The 23620-nt window shown below is 38.7% G+C and overlaps 1 protein-coding gene across 2 annotated transcripts in view; it reads left to right on the top strand.

Moving 5' to 3' along the window:
• MTA3 (metastasis associated 1 family member 3) overlaps positions 1–23620 on the top strand; it is a gene marked incomplete at both ends in the record, with an annotated part of 150390 nt that overhangs the window by 44591 nt on the left and 82179 nt on the right. For both annotated transcript variants that reach the window (XM_079720939.1, XM_079720940.1), the window contains 2 exons: positions 6631–6757; positions 22874–22937. In XM_079720939.1, coding sequence (XP_079577065.1) covers positions 6631–6757; positions 22874–22937 — 191 coding nt within the window. The remainder of the gene's footprint in view (positions 1–6630; positions 6758–22873; positions 22938–23620) is intronic.

Genomic DNA, 23620 nt, shown 5'->3' with positions numbered 1-23620 from the left:
GAAGTCCTCTCATGGTAATTTTGATTTGCATTTCCCTAGTGACTAATGATGTTGAGCATCTTTTCATGTACTAATTGGCTCTTTGTATATCTTTTGGAGAAATGTATTCAGATCCTTTGCCAATTATTTAATTGGGTTGTCTTGGGTTGTCTTTTTTTTCTTTGTGAATGGTTTTTTAAAAATTTATTTTAATTTGTTTCTGGCTGCGTTGGGTCTTTTTTGCTGTGTGCGGGCTTTCTCTAGTTGTGGTGAGCAGGGGCTACTCTTCCTTGTGGTGCACGGGCTTCTCACTGTGGTGGCTTCTCTTGTTGTGGAGCATGGGCTCTAGGTACGCAGGCTTCAGTAGTTGTAGCACGTGGGCTCAGTAGTTGTGGCTCACGGGCTCTAGAGCGCAGGCTCAGTAGTTGTGGTGCATGGGCTTAGTTGTTCCACGGCATGTGGGATCTTCCCAGACCAGGGCTCGAAGCCGTGTCCCCCTCATTGGCAGGCGTATTCTTAATCACTATGCCACCAGGGAAGCCCTGCGTTGTCTTTTTATTGTTATAAGAGTTCTTTATATATTCTGGATACTAGAACCTTATGAGTTACATGATTTGCAAACATTTTCTCCCATTCTATGGGTTGTCTCTTTGCTTTCTTGAGAGTACCTTTTTAAGCACAAAAATTTTAATACTAATTCTAATTTACCTGTTTTTTCTTTGGTTGCTTGTGATTTATTTAGGGTACCATAGTGAAGAAACTATTGCGTAGTCTAAGGTCATGAAGATTTATACTTGTGTTTTATTCTAAGTGTTTTATAAAAGTTTTAGGTTTTACATTTAGGTCTTTGATCCATTTTGAATTAATTTTTGTATGTGGTGTGAGGGTCCAACTTTATTCATTGTATGTGGATGTCCAGTTGTTCTCAGCACCCATTTGTAGAAAAGACTATTCATTCCCCCAGTGAATTATCTTGGCATCCTTATCCAAAGTCATTTAACATAAATGTATGGGCTTATTTCTGGACTCCCAGTTATATTCTAATTAATCTATGCCTATCCTTATGCCAGTACCACAGTCTTGGTTGTTGTAGCTTTGAAGAATGCTTTGAAATCTGGAAGTGTGAATACTCTTTTTTTTTTTTTTTTGTGAGTACTCTTAAATTTGTTCTTTTTCAAATTATTTTGGCTATTCTGGGTTGCTTACATGTCCATATGAATTTTAGGATTAGTTTGCTAATTTTTGTGAAAAAGACAGTTGGAATTTTGGTAGGGGTTGCATTGAATCTATTGATCAATTTAGGCAGTACTGCCTGCCATCTTAACAATATTAAATCTTCCAATCTATGAACATAGTTTTCCCATTTACTTAAGTCTTCTTTAATTTCTTTTTTTAAATTTAATTTTATTTATTTTTTCTTTAATTAATAGTAATCTTTTGTTATTTAATTATTTATATATTTATTTTTGTCTGTGTTGGGCCTTTGTTTCTGTGCGAGGTTTTTCTCTAGTTGCGGCAAGCGGGGGCTGCTCTTCATCGCGGTGTGCGGGCCTCTTCACTATTGCGGCCTCTCCTGTTGTGGAGCACAGGCTCCAGACGCGCAGGCTCAGTAGTTGTGGCTCATGGGCCTTGTTGCTCCATAGCATGTGGCATCTTCCCAGACCAGGGCTCGAACCCGTGTCCTCTGCATTAGCAGGCAGATTCTCAACCACTGCGCCACCAGGGAAGCCCCTTTAATTTTATTTTAAAAAAAATTATTTTTATTTTTGGTGGTGTTGGATCTTCGTTGCTGCACGTGGGCTTTCTCTAGTTGCGGCGAGAGGGGACTACTCATTGTGGTGGCTTCTCTTGTTGCGGAGCACAGGCTCTAGGTGTGCAGGCTTCGGTAGTTGTGGCACGCTGGCTCAGTAGTTGTGGCGTGCGGGCTCTAGAGCGCAGGCTCAGTAGTTGTGGCGCACGGGCTTAGCTGCTCCGCGGCATGTAGGATCTTCCCCGACCAGGGCTTGAACCTGTGTCCCCTGCATTGGCAGTCGGATTCTTAACCACTGTGCCACCAGGGAAGCCCCGTGATTTTTTTTTTTTTTTTTTTTTTTTTTTTTTGTGGTACGCGGGCCTCTCACTGTTGTGGCCTCTCCCGTTGCGGAGCACAGGCTCCGGATGCGCAGGCTCAGCAGCCATGGCTCACGGGCCCAGCCGCTCCGCGGCATATGGGATCCTCCCAGACCGGGGCACGAACCCGTATCCCCTGCATCGGCAGGCGGACTCTCAACCACTGCGCCACCAGGGAGGCCCAGCCCCGTGATTTTTGATGATAGTTCTATTCTTTTAAATTTTTCATTGTCTAAATGCCAGTTTTTGCCATGTGGTTGTTTAATGTTTTTAGGATGTTAATGGCATGGGAATCATTTCTTGTTCAGAAGCCAATAGAAATTTATACAAATATGTAAATGAAATTAACTTGTAAATTTGAAAAAATGAGTTTCAGATGCTGTTGCGGTGATTTCTGTGTTTGGTTAGATTGAACCTGAGAGATTTTATTCCTTTTCACCCAGTATCAAGAGATTGTACAAGGAAATAAGATTTGCTGTTGTTACCATTATTTTTAGAGCTTGTTGCTGTTTTAGCTCTATAGGGCACACGTTAGAATTCAGTTAGCTGTGTTTTATGGAACAACAATTTATCAAATCCTAGTTAGGTAAAGAGTATAATTTTGTATGTGATATTTGCTGGTGCTAATAGTGCCAATGCAGCAATAACTTCATTGATTTCCACTGGTGAGATGTTATTAGACTTGCAAGTAAATGGCTCTTTTAGTGCTTCATTTCTCTTTGAGTAGTTCATTATAAAGAACAATCAAAGAATTTTAAATCACATTATTCTGTTTTGGAGCTAGGTGGGTCTTTTTCTAAATCAGTTTCTAATTTTTACAGGTTCATTTTCAATTCAGAGTTTTAAAAGTTTGAAGGTAGAAAAGATTTGATACTTAGCCTATTAATTACCCTCATACAACTCAGAAGAACTACAACTACAACTATATGATAAAATCTCTTGTGGTCCTGGGTCCGTTCGTAAGAAATTTATAAGAAAGAATTGTGAGGAACAGAAATTTGTTGCTGTGTGCGTGTGTGTGTGTGTGTGTTTTGTCACTGTCGAAAAATTAAGGCTCTGAGGCCTAACCTTGGGCTTTACTTCCTGTGTGAGAATCCAGTCACCCCCTCCCTGACTCTGAGTTCTCAATACTCCTGCTATTCCCATAGCTACACAGTCTCTTCTGGTCCGGTCCAGGTAAGGCTGCAGAGGATCTGTGAGCCTCTACAGGTATTATATTTAAAAAATTTTTATATCTAAAATTATTTGGAATTATATCTGTAAATGACATCTAGTAATTTTTTTCTTTAAAAAGAATATTAAAAAAAAAATCTCAGGCAAAACTTTGTCTCCCCTTTCATCCTTTTCTTTCAACCCTGTTTCCCAGAGGCAAACACTTTGAATTATTTCTTCATAGTAGCAACTTTTTTGCTCACTGATTGCCTCCAGCACCTTGATTAGTGCCTGTTTTTGGTGCCTAATACAGTTAACCCTTGAGCAATGCAGGGGTTAGGGACACCGGCCCCCTGCACAGTTGAAAATCTTCATAGAACTTTTGACTCCCCCCAAAACTTAACTGATAGCCTACTGTTGACTGGAAGCCTTATGCATAACATAAACAGTTGATTAACACATATTTTGTATGTCATACAGAATATATACTGTATTCTTAAAGTAAGTCAGAGAAAAGAAAATGTTAGGAAAATCACAAGGAAGAGAAAATACACTTACAGTACTATGCTGTATTTATTGATACCATAAATCTAATTATAAGATGAATTGTCTGTCAGTACGTACATCAGTATTGTCTTATACAGTACAAAACACTGTAGATGTTATGTGTGTTACTAACACTAGACATCAAAAAGGAAAAAAAAATGTGAAAAAGAAGTTCATATTTATTTACAGGTATAGTGATCTGTGCTATAGTGATCCGTGCTATAGTGATCTTCATTGATAATGAAGAATCAGCAATATGAGTCTTTTTTTTAAAATAAATTTATTTATTTATTTATTTATTTTTGGCTGTGTTGGGTCTTTGTTGTTGCATGCGGGCATTCTCTAGTTGCGGCGAGCGGGGGCTACTCTCTGTTGCGGTGCGCGGGCTTCTCATTGCAGTGGCTTCTCTTGTTGTGGAGCACGGGCTCTAGGCGCGTGGGCTTCAGTAGTTGTGGCACGTGGTCTCAGTAGTTGTGGCGCGCAGGCTCTAGAGCGCAGGCTCAGTAGTTGTGGCGCACAGGCTTAGTTGCTCCGCGGCATGTGGGATCTTCCCAGACCAGGGCTCAAACCCATGTCCCCTCCATTGGCAGGCGGATTCTTAGCCACTGTGCCACCAAGGAAGCCCATCAATATGATTCTTTATGGTAGCCTAGTGTAATTGATATGATTGCTTCACAGTAGCCTAGCCTATACGATAATGAATGAATCATTTAAAAAGTTTTATGGCATAGAGTATTACAGTTATATTCATAATACACTACTGGAAACATTGATACAATTAAAAAAAAACCCACCTACCTGTGATAATATGCTGATAAGCAGTTTTTCCAGTTACTAGAGAGAGAGGCAATATAATATAATGAATGGTAATGTAATTCTTTGAAAGGAAAATTGTTAAACAGTAAGAAAACTAACACAGTAGTTTTTATTAAATATCATTCACCTTATGCCTATATAAGGATAGACTAGTATCCACATGTTTTATGAATTCATGAGATACCTTTTTTTTTAATAAACATTTAGGTGAAAAATCCCTTTTTAAAAAAACTTATTTATTTTTGGCTGCCTTGGGTCTTCATTGCTGCGCGTGGGCTTTCTCTAGTTGTGGCAAGCAGGGGCTACTCTTCCTTGCAGTGCGCGGGCTTCTCATTGTGGAGGCTTCTCTTGTTGCGGAGCATGGGCTCTAGGCGTATGGACTTCAGTAGTTGTGGCTCGCAGGCTCTAGAGCACAGGCTCAGTAGTTGTGGTGCACAGGCTTAGTTGCTCCGCGGCATGTGGGATCTTCCCGGACCAGAGATTGAACCCGTGTCCCCTGCATTGGCAGGCGGATTCTTAACCACTGTGCCACCAGGGAAGTCCCAAGATACCTTTTTCTTAATTTTTTTGATATTTCTAAGCTACATGGTTCATCTGTGAATTCTTTTCCTTTTTGTTTGTTTTTTTTGGCCGTGTAGCATGTGGGATCTCAGTTCCCTGACCAGAGTTCAAACCTGCACCCCCTCCATTGGAAGCACGGAGTCTTAACTACTGGACTGGCAGGAAAGTCCGCATCTGTGAATTTTTTCAAATTGTTGCAAACCTCCAAAAAATTTTCCAATGTACTGTATTTATTGAAAAAATTCACATATAAGTGGACTCGTGCAGTTCAAACTCACATTGTTCAAGGGTGAACTGTAAATCTTGATTGAATGGATGCAAAAAGTTTGTCCTTTTTCTCTTTTAAGACTTGATAGTTGACTATGCAATTCTAGGTTGAATATCATTTTTCCTCTTGGATGGCATTGCTGTGCAGTCTTAGCACACAGTGTTGCTGTTCATCTGTGATTCCACTCGGATTCTGGTTTCTTTGCTTGTGCCTACACTTCTTTCCTGTAAATGGTTGCAATCTTCTCATGCTGTCACTTAAAAAAAAAAGTTAAGTATGACAGGAATTCAGTTGGGACACTCAGTCTCACTGGACACTTAGTAAGGGGAAATTTTCTTGAATCATCTCTTTGATAGGTCTTCCCTCATCCTCCCCGCAAAACAAACAAAGAGGTAAAAGAATCTGTTTTCTCTATTGTTTCTTTATGGAACTTTTGTTAGTGGGATGTTGGACCTCATGCATTTTTCTTTAATATTTTAATCTTTTGGTTTTCAGTTATCTCTTTGTTTTAATTTCTAGGAGATTTCATTAGCATTATCCTCTAATCCTTCTATTAGTTTTTTATTTGTGTTATCAAATTTGAAATGTGTTATACTATTTGTTTCTGATTGTACTCTTTTTAACTGGAGTATTCTGGGATTAAGTTATTGTGTTATAGATAGACTTTCCACCCCTTTCTTCTGCTTTTTTGCTCTCACCCTACTTTCTTTCTCATAATACTTGGTAGCTTCAAGGGATAAGTCAGTACACGCCCTGTGCCCACCTTCTCCGTGGCATCCCTCTCTGTACGCACATAGATTGTCACTTCCTTCTCTTGACTAAGTGTGTACTTTTCCTTTTTTTTTTAAATCTACTTTCCATATTTTTTTGTTGTTGTTGAAAATCTTTCTTCCATTGTTGCTTCATTTTTTATTGTCATTGAAATGTTAATACATTTTCATTGATATTTTTGTGTAGTTTCATGGGGGAAGAGGAGATAGATGCATATGTGCCATCTGCCATCTTAAAATTGGAGTTCTTTCTTTGAGGCCTGGCTAACTTAATTTTATGGTTGTAATTCAAATAACAGGTTAAATGTGTAAATTTAAAATCAATTTGTTTGAAAAAAATATTGAATGAAAGGCTGATTCAGTCTATCTTAATAACCAAATAGGTAATGTACTTTGTAATAATGCATTTTTTGAATTTTATTTGTGTAGAAGAAATTGAGGAAGAATCTGAAACAACAATTGAGGCTGACCTGACGGATAAACAGAAACATCAGTTGAAACATCGGGAGCTCTTTTTGTCACGCCAATACGAATCTCTGCCTGCAACACATATCAGGTAAGAACTTTTTAGAAGTTGATCTGAAGTACTCAGTAATATTGTGACAATTGGGAAAAACAAACAAACTAAAACAACCTTTTTGAAGCATTTTCCAAACTCTTCCCAACAATCTTGCTCAAATTAGTTCACTAAAGGCTTCATTATGTAATCTTATCTTGGAAATTTATAGTGTATATTAGCATTTTAAAGCCCTGCAAATGTTCTGCAGTAAAGTAACCATGTTAGCTTTGTTTTAATCCAGACTTTTCCAATTTATTTAAGTATGTATTAGCATCTTGCAGGACAGTGTCCAGCAGATACCATTTTGGGAAATGCTGGTCTTCGCCAGATTCCCAGAAAATAATATAGTCATTGGAGTCCAAGAACTAGAACCTGGTTCTAGATCTGGTTCCCAGGCACTTGTCTCTTGACCTTGTAGGATACAAGGCTTTTGATTGATTTATTTATTTTTCAGGTCCTCTGGGATGAAAACTTTATATTCTTTATTACTCACTCACTTGCATCTGATCTGTGCAATGATGGGATGTAAAAGTGAAATCCAGTCCCTGGTTTGTAGTTTTGGGAGAATGGTGGTGGTCTTTTTGATCCGGTAGTGGTTAAGATTTAAGCATAGATACAATTGAGCTCTTTCTGAGTGCTGTCTGTAATAGGTGCATTTTGGAGGTATAACAAAATGTTTGAACTCAAAAACTTCAGAAGGAGTTGGCATTTACTCAGCCTTCGAGAGATTGGGGGGCATGTTTCAGGTAAAGGTAACAGGTAAGCATGGGTGTGTACAGGGAACAGCCTGTGTCCAGGATGCAGTGTTTTTGTCCCCTAATGTTAAAGGAATTCCTTCAACTGTTGTTCACAATCTTTACTTCTTTTATTCAACTCCTCACTAGTTATTATTGTCTTAAAAACTGTTTATATATAGAAATAAAATGAATTAACTGTTTATTTAAAAAAAAAATCGGCCCCTCTTCTTTAGCCCTGAATGTCGGTATTGTATCTAAGTCTGTCTTTTTTGGGCTCAGACATGTTTGGAGACTTCCTGAAGCTCCAGTTTGGTCTTTGTAACACAAACACGCATGCCCCAACTCCCCGGACCTTTGTGTATTCTTATACTTCTCTTTTCAGAAATGGACACAGAGCTCTTCTAAGGCAGGAAGTGTATCACAAAGATACCAGAATCCCCTTTCTCCAAATCTTTTCAGAGATAACTTGATTCTCCTCAGTAGTTAACATCATATCATTGCTTTATTTAGGTTTTTTAGGGGACACTGTGTTTATTTTTTATTTATTTTTGTTTCGGAATTGCCTTTAGTGGTATAAAATTGAAAGTAAATGTCCATTAGTAGGGAATTGGTTAAATGAATTATGATACAACAACTACAACAGAATACTGGAGTTCTGTTGTTATAGAAAAATTCTATTGTATATTGATAACCAGAAAATAATCAAATTCAAGAAAGTATGTAAAAATGAGGACACTGTGTTTAGATTGGCTAGAGTTAGTATGTTCTGTGTGACTTAGGGCCTGTGTTAGAAAAGATAATCAAGCCAGATAATGTGGGAATAGTATTTAACCTAAAAATAGGGGTATTTCAAGAAATAGGAAAGTAAGTTAATTTTTGCTCAAAGAGATGAAACATGCAAACATATTTTGTAATTGTTTTAAAGATATAGGTAACTAATAAATGCTGAAGAGCCATATGCATTTATCATTTAATTGGAAGAAGCTAGAATATAAAGATTCATTTTAAGCTCAAGAAGTTATGTGGCCAGTCATAAGACTCTTGCCAGAACAAGAATCTGACAAATGGTTTTAAAAATGTATCCAAAACACGCAAGTATATTTTTAATTTACCCTCCTGATAGCTTGGAATCTGTTTATAAGTAATGTTGGTTTCCTTTAACAGATTGCTTGGAATGGAAAAACTAGTGAAGTATTTTTCATGTTTCATAAGGACTGAGAGAGTATATTGAAATGTAATTATCAAGACACCCCTTTGTTGAACATAGAAATTACATAGAATATACGATCATCCAGTCATGTTGAACACATTTCCTGAGTATATTCTCAATTAGGGAGCTTGCTAACTGATAAATAAGACAAGGTTCCCCAGCTTGTAAACTTAAGGAGTTTACCTGGTGGCAATTCTTTTTTTTTTTTTTTTTGTGGTACATGGGCCTCTCACTGTTGTGGCCTCTCCCGTTGCGGAGCACAGGCTCAGGACGCGCAGGCTCAGCGGCCATGGCTCACGGGCCCAGGCGCTCCATGGCATGTGGGATCCTCCCGGACCGGGGCACGAACCCGTGTCCCCTGCATTGGCAGGCGGACTCTCAACCACTGCGCCACCAGGGAAGCCCATGGAGTTTACCTGGTGGCAATTCTTTTGAATTATGAGGAAGAGATATAGACATTTGAAGCATTTTTAAAAAAATTTTTTTGTTCTCCAAGTTGAGAGAGAGTAGTGTGGAGGCATATTTTCTCATTTATGGCTCTCATTTTCAAACAGCTGAATGGATTTAGGGGCAGTCTCCAGCCAAAGCCCAAAGCTGTGCTAACCAGCCCTCATGCTGATGTAGAACAAGTGCACGTTGGAGTGATCTTGACATTTTGCTAACGTTGAAGTCATGCCCTATTTATCTGTGCTTTAACAGGAGAAAATTACTGAAGTCCCATTGTTCTTTGGCAGCAAAGAGGGGTAATTTGATGAATACTGGCTTTTTATTCTTAGGGGCATTATTAAGTGCCCAGAATTTCCTTGGTGCTGTATGGAACAGAGGAGAAAACCTGACTGAGGCATTCCTGAGGTCCTTTGTAGTTTGTGAGCTATAATACTAACTGGGTGCTACAAGCTTCCCAAAGTGGCAGGGAGGCAACTCTTCCTTCCTTCTGATTTCATTGGAAGAGAATGAATAGGACCAGGACTTTTCAGGTTAGAGTTAGTGATTCACCTCTTGTTGAGGATTTGTTTATATCTATCTCGTTAGGATAGATAGGATTTGAACATGAGAATTCCTTTGGAACACTTTTTGGGGTGAAGGGGAGAGACAGCATGCTTCTTGCACAGTGCCTTAGGTCATTAATGATCGATTATATGCTGCGTGGGATATAAAGCACTATAAAATTCACTGTTACGGGCTTCCCTGGTGGCGCAGTGGTTGAGAGTCCGCCTGCCGATGCAGGGGACACGGGTTCATGCCCCGGTCCGGGAAGATCCCACATGCCGCGGAGCGGCTGGGCCCGTGAGCCATGGCCGCTGAGCCTACGCGTCCAGAGCCTGTGCTCCGCAATGGGAGAGTCCACAACAGTGAGAGGCCTGCGTACCGAAAAAAAGAAAAAAATTTACTGTTATGCCAGATGCTAGACCCGTCACTCTGTGTGTGTGTGTGTGTGTGTGTGTGTGTGTGTGTGTGTGTGTGTAGAATACTGTGTTCAGTTATATAGAGCCCATGTTTATTGAACTTGGCTTTTAAAAATTCTAACATTTATTGAACCTTTATGATAGGTGTTATTTCAGTTGCTTTACATGTATTTTATTTGATCTTCCCAATGACTTTGTAATGTAGGTCCTGTTATTATCCTCATTTTACAGATGAGGAAACTGAAACATGAAAAGGTTAAATAACTTTTCAGTCTCACGGCTTTTAAATGGCAGATTCAGATCTTGAACTCAGATCACGTGGCTGCAAATATACAATATTATGATATATACATGACTCTAAGTGTTAAAAAGCATCAGAGACAGAAAGACAGCTATTTAGAAGCTTGTTGAATAGATAGGCTCTTTGATTTTCTATTTTTTTCACATAATTTTTCTACTTAAGTCAAATGGGCAGAACTAAATTAAAAACTGAGTTAAGCATACAAACTATACTATTTTACAGTGTTAGAGATATAAATAGCAACTGGGAACTGCCTACTTGATTGGGTGCTTACGTTTATGGATGTGTCTTATATATTGTCCAATGTCATTTTTCCTTCACCTTGAACACACAAAGCCTGGCTTTTTAAAAGCTGCTAGTTACAGCACTGTATGTGTAGTGATTAATACCTCTTCCCTGCCTCTGGTATAGCTAGTTAGTCATGTTTAAACACAGCCAATGTTTTCCTGCTTGCCAACCTCGGGATCTGGATTACAGCCCTGGAAGTTATGCTTCATTGTGTCTTAAAAACATTTCCTTACGTACCTCTTGATTATTGGCCTCAATGTGTCCTATAGTAAGGGCTTTTGGACTGGATGATTTGATCTCCAAGCCTTGTTTCAAGGAGTGAGTGGTGATAGAGAAACCATTGTATCCATGTCATTAGACCTGGCCCTTGCTCAGAGCATCACTGGTGAGCGTCCTGTCTACCTCATTATTTAATTTAATTTAATTAATTTATTTATTTATTTTTTGCGGTATGCGGGCCTCTCACTGTTGTGGCCTCTCCCGTTGTGGAGCACAGGCTCCGGACACGCAGGCTTAGGGGCTACGGCTCATGGGCCCAGCTGCTCCGCGGCATGTGGGATCTTCCCGGACCGGGGCACGAACCCATGTCCCCTGCATCGGCAGGCGGACTCTCAACCACTGCGCCACCAGGGAAGCCCTACCTCATTATTTAACGTCAACAAAGTCCAAAGAAACTCTTCCAGAACGTAAATTTAGTGTCAATAGTAGAATAGGTCTTGAAGACATAGGTGCACATAGTGTTCAAGCCGTCTCTTAAGGGCAGTGTGCTTCAGAGAAAGCCTTACGTTCTTTTCCTCTTAAACAGTTTTTAGGTTAGGATTCCAGGGTATGATCATCATCATCACCATAATCACCATTGTTGCTTCATAGAAGACTGGCTGCAACCACAGTTTGTTGTGAACTTTTCTTGGTTTAAGTGATGCCATGTCGCTTCTACATTGTCTCCTGCCCTCCAAAATGAGGAGCTTTCTTAATTCAGTTGAAAAAGTATCTTTTAGCGGCTGTTAGAAATCTTGGGTTTTATGTATAATTTCATAGGTTCTTCATATGTATAATTTTTAGGTTCTTCAAGTCAGACATCATCTTAGAGTGTGAGATTCTAGAAGCTCCTTAGTATGTCCTTTTTTTCCTTTTTCCTGCCTGCTGTGGAACAGGGTACTCAATAGCCAGTTAGACTTTGAAGCTTGCATAGTTTCCATTTTTAAAATTTTTGTTTGTTAAGGAAATAAAAGTCATCAACAGATAGTAGAATAATCTCCTCTCAATTACTGCTGACCTTAAATGAAGTTTTAGATTGTGTGCCTTTCTCTTTTCATGAAAATTAAAGATTGATACTTGGAATCACAGGTTGCTTAGGACTCTGAGGGAGAGTGACTCAGAGTCAACATCAAGCTTTCACATGGAGGGCTAAGCAGAGGATAGAAAATCTGTTTTGTGTACATATTATTTGTCACCAAACAAAATGAATTTATAAGCCATATATAGCAACCATGAGAAAGGGAGAAACGGAAAAGTTTCTAGCCAACAAGAGGTATTTGGGGGATGGAATACTGAAGTTCTTGTCTTAACACTCAGTGTTGATGAGGGTGGGGAAATAGATAACTCTTCTATATTCGAATGATAATATAATCAGAGAAATCAAACTTTAATGTGTGAATATCCTTTGACCCAGCAATTCCACTTTTTTGATTTTATCTAGCAGAGGTTCTCATGCAAGTGTGTAGAAATATATATACTGATATGTTTATTGCAGAATTGTTTTGTTTTATTTTTTTAGTTAAAGATTTTCTTGCAAATAAATGAGGTCATTTTCATTCATAGATAGGAGTCAGCATCACAAATGTAAGTAGGAACCTGGTATTTGATAGATTTCAGGATTGCACTACTATCAGAAAATGCAAGCAACTTTCATATTTATGCTTTTCTATATTTCTACTTTCTCTGAAATGAAAACACATTAGATATATAATAGAAAAAGTATTATTTAAAAGTTTGTACATTTGGACATTAGAGAGGGAAAATGCCATTTTGCAGCCATTTTAATCCCCTGCGTTGCGTGACAACCTGGCTGGTTTTGATGAAGACAGAATAGATGGGAATCTACTAAAAACTAAACTCATCTTTATTCTCCCTTCCCCAGTAGTAATAAAGTACGGTAGAAACATTAGCTACTGTTACCATTTGATAGCAGACCTGTTTCTAATTTAGGGGTACATTTTCCAAATGTTTTTGTTGCAAAATGCTGTTTCCTTCAAGAATTATTCTGTCGGTTTATATTCCCACCACAGTATATTAAGAATATGCCCATTTTGCTGTTTCCTCAACATCACTGCATATTAAAATTTAAAAGTAAACTTTTATTGTTTATTTTATGATAATGGAAGAATTATAATTCATTGTTGAAATGGGAAAAACACACAGAAAAGACACACACACACCTGTAATCCCTCCACCCAGCAGCACTGACATTTTGGTGTATCTTCAGTGCATTTTCATTCTTAATCTTATGTGCATTCTTTGGATTTGGGCTGCACATTGTTGGAGTTTACTCAATGGCAGAGGAGCTACATTCCTTGTGTTCAGCTTCCTGTCGTTAAGCAGTGCTTATTCTTCAGTGCTGCTATTGTCATCTTTGCTCTTTCTAGGTTGGTTGGTTTGTTTTTAAATATGTGAGAAATTTGGTAGGAAAATGAATGATGGAACAGCAGGAGGAGGGGAGGAGGACAGTTAAATAAAGGCTGGAAAAATTCCATTCTTGAGACATTAATAGACATGCCTGATAGGTTTGATATATATGAAGGAGCAGAATGAATCTAGAGTAAGAATACTTTGGGGAACTCCCTGGCAGTCCAGTGGTCAGGACTCGATGCTTTCACTGCGGGGGGACGGTGGGGGGACGGGGGGGAGGGGGACGGGACAAGACTTAAGATCCCGCAAGCTGTGAAAAACAAACAAACAAACAAAAAACCAAAAAAAGAATATTTTGTTACTCAGAAAGAGTGCTCATTCAAAAACCAATCCAAGTGTCACGATCATATAATGGGCAGAGTTTTCTTAATTAAGATCATGAAGATATTCTTCTATGTTTTCTTGAAGTTCTACTGTTCCACCTTTTATATTTAGGTCTGTTTTATGCATATGGTGTGAAGAGAGGTCAGTTAGAAAATTAAGTTTAAAAAGATACTATTTACAGTATCATCAAGCAATATCAAACACCTAGGAATAAATCTAAAGGAAGACGTCTAGGGCTTCACTGGTGGCACAGTGGTTAAGAATCCGCCTGCCAACGCAGGGAACACGGATTCGAGCCCTGGTTCTGGAAGATCCCATATGCCGCGGAGCAACTAAGCCTGTGCGCCACAACTACTGAGCCTGCATCCCACAACTACTGAAGCCCACATGCCTAGAGCCCGTCCTCTGCAACAAGAGAAGCCACCTCAGTGAGAAGCTCGCATGCTGCAACGAAGCCCCAACGCAGCCAAAAATAAGATAAAAATAAATTTTAAAAAATAAAAGATGTCTAAAAAAAGGGAATGATGTGTAAAAACTCCACACAGAAATTACAGAGTATTGCTAAAGGAATTAAAGATTAAGTAAATAAATGACAGTAAGTCTGTTTTTCCCAGATTGATCCAAAGATTCAATGTAATTCCAAAGAAAAGCTTAGCAGGGTTGTGTGTGTATGTGTGTGTGTGTCTGTGTATGTGTATGTGTGTATAAATTGAGAAGCTGAGTCCAAAATCTCTGGGAATCGAAAGGACCAAGAACATTTCAAATCATGGTTCGTGTACTTCTGGATGTCCCCATAGACCCATTCAAGAGGGCCTTTATGAGATCAAAACTATTCTCATAACAACAGTAAGATGTTATTTGCCTTTTCTCCTTGTTGATTTTGCAAAAGCAAAATCATGTGCAAAAGCAGTGGCGAGTAAACTGCTGGCACCAAGTCAGCAGGAATCACGTCAGTGTCACCAAACTGTGCTATATTCGTCACTGTATTGTATGCATTTGCAATTAAGAAAAGAAAAAAAAAAGACAAGTTCCACTTAAGAATGTTCTTGGCAAAACAGTACAATTTATTAATTTTAATGTCTCAAATGCCTTTTTTTTAAAAATTGAGGAAAGAGTCACACAACATGTTAACCACTGTACAGTATACGGGGTACAATTCAGTGGCATTCAGTATAAAAAATTCAGTATACTGACAACGTTGTGCAACCATCACCTCTCCCTTATTTCAAGAGATTATACGTCTTCATTTTCCGATGTATGTAAGTCAGATCATTATCTGTACCCCTTAAACTTATATGGTGCTGTATGTCAATTATACCTCAATAAAACTGGAAGAAAAAAAAAAAGAGATTACACATTTTTTAATGTTCCATGTGCTGAAATGGGAAGTATGCATAAATCGTTTCTGCTGCCTATGAAAGTGTGATGATCATTTTGAGAAAAAACTCATGGGCTTGTTTGAAATATGAGCTAAACTAGCTACCTTTTTCATGGAACACCACTTTTGCCTGAAATAACCACTGAGAGATGAACTGTGGTTATTGAGACATGAGTATTTGATGGATGTTCTTTGAAAATGAAGTAAACTGGTTACTTATGTGAAAACCTAATTGTCTATTAAGCCAGACATTGAAGAGATTTGCAAAAATGTTAAATAACGCCACTGTTCCCATTAATTTTGGGGGGGAATATAGTAATTATTAATAACAAATATTTGCTAATATGTTTTTTATTTTAAATTAATTAATTAATGTTAAATTTTTAGTTTTAATTTCTATCATGGTAAATATTGATAGATGTAACCCACAAAGGCAAAAGTTCATTGAGGTTCTCAATAATTTTTAGGAACTTAAAGAGATCTTGAGGGGGCTTCCCTGGTGGTGCGGTGGTTACGAGTCCGCCTGGCAGTGCAGGGGACACGGGTTTGAGCCCTGGTCCGGGAGGATCCCTCGTGCCGCGGAGCAACTAAGCCCGTGCGCCACAGCTGCTGAGCCTGCACTCTGGAGCCCGCGAGCCACAGCCGTTGAGCCCACATGCCACAACTAGTGAAGCCCGAGCACCCTAGAGCCTGTGCTCTGCAACAAGGGAGGCCACCGCAATGAGAGGCCCGCGCACCACAATGAAGGGTAGCCCCTGCCCACTGCAACTAGAGGAAGCCTGCGCCTAGCAACAAAGACCCGATGCAGCCTAAATAAATTTAAAAAAAAAGAGGTCTTGAGACCAAAAAGTTTGAGAACCATTGATAAAGTCAGTCTTGAAGAACAAAAATGTTAGAGGTTTATATCATTCGATACTAAGACAGTTGTATAGCTACAGTAATTAATGTAGGGTAGTACGGGTAAGTGGATTGTGAAATAAACCAGTGGAACAGAATAGAAAAGCCAGAACAGACCCACGTATATAGTACAACTTGATATTTGATGAAGGAGCCTTTGCAGTGTAGTGGAGAAAGGGTGGTCTTTTCAGTGTATGGTGCCAAATCAGTTGGGTGGCCCTAGGGGAAAATAAATGGAGGCTTCCCTTTGTCTCTCCCTATGTCTCCCCTCCCCTCCCCCCCCAACGCTATTTTTTTGTTGATGAATTGAGGATCTTGTTTCTCGCCGTTTGGATTTTGCTGATTGTATCCCCCCATGTTCAACCACGTTCCCCCCTCCCTCATATTTCTTGTGAATTGGTAACAGAGGACGTGGTTTCCTTCATTCCTCCTGCCCTGCCTCCTTCCTCTGTGGGGAAGAGTGAAGTACAAGAGACAAAAACTTCTTCATAGGTGGTGGTGTACATTAGGAGGTATATAGTCTCTCATTTCTGGATGTTACTGGCATTTATTTGATGCTTATTGCCTGGAGTTCCATTAATCACAGTTGTTATAGAGTGGTGATATTCTAATTACACTGTTCTTCATATACTAGTTGGAAGGCTTCTGTGTTTTTTGGTTATGACTCAATTTTAGTTTTATGTTTTAGTGTATAACAACTTACAGCAGAGGCTATCAACTTTATCAGACTCAACGTCTCTTTTACATATTTTTTAATACTTCCTATGCTATTCTGGAATGAAATTCATAGATAATTTATTACTACACATGTGATACATAGTTTGGCTTGGAATTTAATTTTGGGTTGAAGATGACTAACCCCATTGTCCTCAAACATCTATTGTCATTGAAAGTAGTTTTATATCACATAGATTCTCCATACTCTGCTTATTACCTGTGTTTTTCCAGCTTTTAAATCATAGAATTCTCTTATCCATTGTATCCTGAAATTTCAGGGATGCCTCAATGGTGAGGATATTTGGTAGATCATTTTATTCTATTTTATTTATTTTTTTTAAAGCTTAAAGGTTAAAAAAATATTTATTCCTCCCTCCCTCCCCCCCTTCTTTCCTCCCTCCCTCCCCGCCTCCCTTTCCCCCTCCCTTCCCGAAGGCTTCTTAGTTGTGGCATGCTTGCAGGATCTAGTTCCCAGACTGGGGATCAAACTGGGAGGCCCCCGGCATTGGGAGCGCGGAGTCTTACCCACTAGACCAGCAGGGAAGTCCGTGTTGAGGCCTTTTAAAAATCTTCAGAGAAAACCAATTTTTACAGATTTATGTTTATTGATAAATAAGTAGTAATGCTAAGTTGTTTTTTTTTTTTTTTGCGGTATGCGGGCCTCTCACTGTTGTGGCCTCTCCCATTGCGGAGCACAGGCTCTGGACGTGCAGGCTCAGCGGCCATGGCTCACGGGCCTAGTCGCTCTGCGGCATGTGTTTAAAGTCTACATGTTTAGCACACTTTTTCTTGAATGTTGTGTTTATACTATATAATCTTTCCTTTGAAATGATCAACCCTATGGGTTGAAGTGTTTTCTTCTCCAACTAAAGTCATAATGCAGAAATGCATTGGGCTGGGGCTTCCCTGGTGGCGCAGTGGTTGAGAATCTGTCTGCCGATGCAGCGGACACGGGTTCGAGCCCTGGTCTGGGAGGATCCCACATGCCGCGGAGCAACTGGGCCCGTGAGCCACAACTACTGAGCCTGCGCGTCTGGAGCCTGTGCTCCGCGACAAGAGAGGCCACGATAGTGAGAGGCCCGCACACCGCGATGAAGAGTGGCCCCCGCTTGCCACAACTAGAGAAAGCCCTCGCACAGAAACGGAGACCCAACACAGACATAAATAAATAAATAAATTTAAAGACTTTAAAAAAAAAAAAAGAAGAAATACATTGGGCTGTATCACAGGATAGCCTCCATATTGTCCTGAGTACTGGTGTTCCATATGGTTGTGGAAAGAAATGCTTGTGAGATTTTCCTAGTAATCAAAACAACTTGTTTGTCATCCTGTCTTGGAGAAGAGCTTCCTAATCCTAGCTCCTTCTTTTGAACATTCTAGTTTCTCCTAGTCATGAAAGGGAAAAGTGGCACCAAGAGAGGATCTTTTTCCCCCTTGAATTCCTCTTTGATAGTTTCTTTCGTTTGTTACCAGATCTCCAGGATCATGGGCTAATAACTTGTTGCTTTGCTTCCTTCCACATGCCACAAATGGAAGGGGCTTTCCAAAACACTGCTTGTCATGTTTCTTCACAAAATCCATTGAGCTATCACATTAAGCTCAAGCTTCTCTTCTTGGGTTTTCATTCCTCTGTCTTACCTACTCACACAAGTTCTCTGACATTGACCTTGGCATTTACACTACTCTGATACTGCTACTGTTCGTTTCTAAAAATTTTAGAAATCTCTCTTCACTTTCTCTTCTCCATTCCTTTTCCTTTGTATTTCCAGTATATCACAATTTTATTTAAGTTAATAATCAGTATTTGTATTTTATGAACGCATAAATATTCCTCACGTAATCCATTGTTGTACAATCTCATGTTTTCCTTGGAGTTAATAATTGTTTTGCCTTTTCCTTTTGATTAGTCTTCTAAAATGTAAAAAATTTTAGTCCTTGCTTATCTGAAAATGTTTTTCACACTTGACTGATGATTTGTTTAGGCATATAATTCTGGTTTGGAAATAATTTCCCTCAGAATTTTGAATCTTTCCGTTTGACCTATCTTACATTGCTGCCGTTGAGAAATGTAATCTTATGAAAGCATTTTGGATCTTTGAACTTCATTAATTGTTTTAAATTTGTTCATTGTATTCAGTGGATTAAATGCTGTATAAAACTGTTTGCTGAATTTCCAATCACAGAACCAGGCATGGTTCTTTACATGAAAAAATGCTCAGAATTCATTATGTGGCTAATATAAGACTCATAAGACCAATAACACAAATGCCCCTTTTTTGGGGGGGGGTCTTAAAAAAATAAGCATTTTATTTTGGGATACTTTTAGATTTACAAAGAAAGCTGCAAAGATGGTACAGAGAGTTCCCGTGTACTCTTCACTCGGTTTCCCCTAATGTTGATGATTTATAGAATCATTGCATCTTTATCAAAACCAAGAAATTGACATAGATGTATTACTATTGACTAAGCTCCAGACTTTATTCAGATAGTACCATTGTTTTTCTGATGTCCTTTTTTTGTTTCACGATTTACCCTGACATTTCATTTAGGCGTCATGTCTCCATTGTTTCCTCTGGTGTGTATCCCAGTCTTTCCTTGTTTTTCATGACCTTGACAGTTTTGAAGAATAATATATATATATATTTTTAATAATAACTTTATTGAGATATTGTGATGGTTAATTTTATGTGTCAACTTGACTGGGGCTATGTGAGGCCCAGATATCTGGTTAAGCATCCTGGGTGTGTCCGTGAGGGTGTTTCTGGAAGAGATTATTAGAATCAGTAGACTGAGTAAAGCAGATTGTCCCCCGTGCCCCCCATGTGGCGGAAACCTCTTCTAATCAGTTGAAGATCTGAAAAGAGCAAAAAGGTAGAGGAAGGGAGAATTCTCTCTCTGTGTGACTGACTAATCTGGGACCTCGGTCTCCTGCCCTTGGACTGGGATTTACAGCATCAGCACTCCTGGTTCTCAGGCCTTTGGACTTGGACCAGAACTACACATTTTGTTTACCCATTCATCAGCTGATGGAAATTTGGGTTGTTTCCACTTCTTGGCTGTTATGAATAATGCTGCTGTGAACATCCGTGCACAGGTTTTTGTGTGGATGTATGTTTTCTTTTCTGGTATTATGCTTAGCAGTGGAATTGCCGGGTCAGAGGGCAACTCTGTTTAACATTTTCAGGAACGGCCAAACTGCTTTCAGAAGTGACTGCACAGTTTTATATCCTCACCAGCAAAGTATTAGGGTTCCAATTTCTCCACATCCACGTCAACACTTGTTATTGTCTGTGTTTTCCATTGTAGGCATCCTTGTGGTTTTCTGTGAAGTGTATCTCACTGTGGTTTTGAGTTTGCGTTTTCCTAATGGCTGAGAATGTTGAGCGGCTTCCCCCCACCACACTGGCAAATAGTTTGTTTTTGCATATGTTAAAAATTGAAATATCGTTGACATACAACATTATGTTAGTTTCAGGTATACTAAATAGTTATTTGACATTTGCATACATTATGAAATGATCATAGTAATCATCTGTCCCCATACAAAGTTACAGTTAGGTTCATTGCTTGAGGTTCAGGGTAAAACAATTGGGTTATCTATATTCAGAATTTGATAATAGTTCCTTTAGTTTGCTGTTAGCTTAAAATTTATCATGCTTTTTCCTGTGAGCCAAGATTTGTTCAGCATAAAGGAAGCCAACACTTTAAATCTCTTTTTAAACTACTTTTATCAACAACTCTTGGCGTGGTGGTACATGTGTTAATTACATATTCATATTTACTTCATAAAATAATTCTGACTGAACCTCTTACTTTGTTAGCTGTTAATATATGTACATGAAAATTTAAGTGACACATTTTCATTTTTAATGGGGGAAAAGGTACAATATACTACATTAAAGAAAAATTAAGAACTAAAATTACCTATTATCCTTTCCTCTTTGCATAAAATCTACATTTCTAAAGAAAATTTATATTTTAGATTGGTTGAGATATCTATCCTTCTATTGGTTTTGTAATCATGTTGTGCCTCTAAAACAGTATAATCAGTGTTTTCTTATCTCCTGATATAAATATGAAAATAATGGTTTAGTGATTAAATTCTTTTGTCATTTCAGACAGTATGGAGGCAACTTTATGCTATATTCTTTTTTTTTTTTTGCGGTACACGGGGCTCTCACTGTTGTGGCCTCTCCCATTGCGGAGCACAGGCTCCGGACGCGCAGGCTCAGCGGCCATGGCTCACGGGCCCAGCCGCTCTGCGGCATGTGGGATCTTTCCGGACCGGGGCACGAACCCGTGTCCCCTGCATCAGCAGGCAGACTCTCAACCACTACGCCACCAGGGAAGCCCTATGCTATATTCTTTTTATGAAGTTTCAGTGTCTGTTATCCTATAAAATTCAAGTGGTATCTATTACAATAACATTTACAGCATCTGCTCCCCTCCATTTAAAAAAAAAAACCTGACTTTAGAGAACTTAAAAAAATATTTTTTCTAGGTGATTAAGTATTAAATGTTAGAAATACTGCTTTGTCAGCAGCTATTGAGGCAAGAGAAGTAAATGAAACTATTTTTGGAAATCCCGTTTGTTTCTTAAGTACTCTTGCATGTGTGAGCATGTAGTCACAGGTCATAGAGGTTCTTCTATGGCAGCTGTAGATGTGGTAACAGCAACAGAGCAATTTCCCTGCTCATAATTCTGTCCTTTGTAAGAGCTTGTCAGGTAATTGTTGACTTTACATATGCATTGAAGTAATAATGTTAATTTTTCTGCTTCAGTAATACGCATGAATAAAATATATTAGAAAAGTAGAAAACCTTTATAGCTCCTAGTAATCGAATTAGAGATTTGAGAGGATTATATGGAAATACCACATGCTCACAGAGAAATATTTATTTATTTATTTTTAAATAATCAATTTATTTATTTTTGGCTGCATTGGGTCTTCTTTGCTGCACGCGGGCTTTCTCTAGTTGCGGTGAGCAGGGGCTACTCTTCGTTGTGGTGCAGGATCTTCTCATTGCAGTGGCTTCTCTTGTTGCGGAACACGGTCTCTAGGCACGCAGGCTCAGTTGTTGTGGCTCGCAGGCTCTAGAGTGCAGGCTTAGTAGTTGTGGCGCACGGGCTTAGCTGCTCTGCAGCATGTGGGATGTTCCTGGACCAGGGCTCGAACCCATGTTCCCTGCATTGGCAGGCGGATTCTTAACCACTGCGCCACCAGGGAAGTCCCTGAGAGAAATCTTTTGAAGTGATAACAACCTAAGATGATTAACAGAGAAAGATGTTTTGATGAGAGGAAATCTTTTTTTAGATTTAAGGAATATACAGTTGCAAAATGTTTACTAAACTATAATATTTTTCTTTTTTTTAGTAAACTATAATTTTTTACTTATGTGTTAATATTTTACTTTTGCAAAAGTTTTGCTTTTGGTAATTTTTTCCTTTGAATTGTATTTCACTCTGATAATCCAACAACAAGCTTCCTATTGTATATTTGATGCATTTGTTTTTACAGGTTATTTCATGGGGAGCAAGTAGTGACTTTTCTTTAGAAAATCAAATGACATTATGACATTTAAGAAATATTTTGTGGGCTTCCCTGGTGGCGCTGTGGTTGAGAGTCCGCCTGCCGATGCAGGGGACGCTGGTTCGTGCCCCGGTACGGGAGGATCCCACATGCCGCGCCCGTGAGCCATGGCCGCTGATCCTGCGCGTCCGGAGCCTGTGCTCCGCAATGGGAGAGGCCACAACAGTGAGAGGCCCGCGTACCGCAAAAAAAAAAAAAAAGAAATTACCTCATATTAACTTTTTACAGATTCAGAAACTAGCTCTTAGTCTGAAGATTGCATTGTACTGTTCTTTTTTTTTCTTGAAAAATTAGGAAATACCTATAAAGTGTTTTATGTTACAAGGATTTACTGCCTAACATTGTTCCTTCCCCAGATTAGCCTCTTAATAAATGTCTACAAACACAGCCTTATTTTTTAGGTTACACAAAACCAAGATGGTAGAGAGTCCAAATATATACATAATATAGATTTTCCTAAAAGCCATCTAGTTTCTTAATACCACCTTTACATTTTGAATATTCCTAACTTTGTATATATCATCACTGTGAGGGTGAGGTGGCCTTTATTTATTCACTTTTCTCCTCTTTCAACAGGGGGAAATGCAGTGTTGCCCTTCTGAATGAGACAGAGTCTGTATTGTCATATCTTGATAAAGAGGTAATTCACAATTATACTTGTTTTTGTTTTTCCCTCTATTTCATAAGAAGCCCATACTTTTTGTATTATTTCTTCTTCTAACAAATTATTGCACAGTGATAGCAGTATTATGGTAAAAGTATAATGACTGGACTGCATTCAGGTAATTTTATTTTTCTGGTTAACTGAGATAAAAGTTGGCAAAAACTCCCGTGTCTGTCTGTCTCTTTTGCTTGGTAATTAAAAGCTTGTAAAGTATAGCGCATGATTTAGTTGGTAGTGGAAGAACTATTTTTGGTTTTATGAAATAAATGACTTCAGTATACTTGGTCCTTCTCCCTTTTTTTTCTTTTTAAATAAATAGCTTTTCTTTTAGACTGTTTGCAGATGAGATTTTACCATTGGTGGTCTGCTTTCTTTCCTGGAATCCTAATAAACTTTGTCAACTAAAAATATTTTTTTCTGTAAACTTCAAGAAACATTTTAAACATTTTTAACAAGTTGAATTAGAGCAATCACTTCATTGAAGGGAAGAAATTCTTGTAAGCAAAACTATTCCACATTTTGCAGTTTTATGTGACTTTTATCATTTGTGTTGTGGGGAAAATATTTTACTATTGATAATGTTTCAGTATTTAACCTTTATAATTTCATAGTGTTTGTTTTCCCAAAATCTTTATTACCCATAGGTTTTTTTTGTTTGT

This window comes from Hyperoodon ampullatus (genome assembly GCF_949752795.1).
Source record: "Hyperoodon ampullatus genome assembly, chromosome: 15".
NCBI classification, from domain to species: Eukaryota; Metazoa; Chordata; class Mammalia; order Artiodactyla; family Ziphiidae; genus Hyperoodon; species Hyperoodon ampullatus.
Note: the sequence above shows the minus strand (reverse complement) of the source record. Positions and strands in the feature narration are given on the sequence as shown.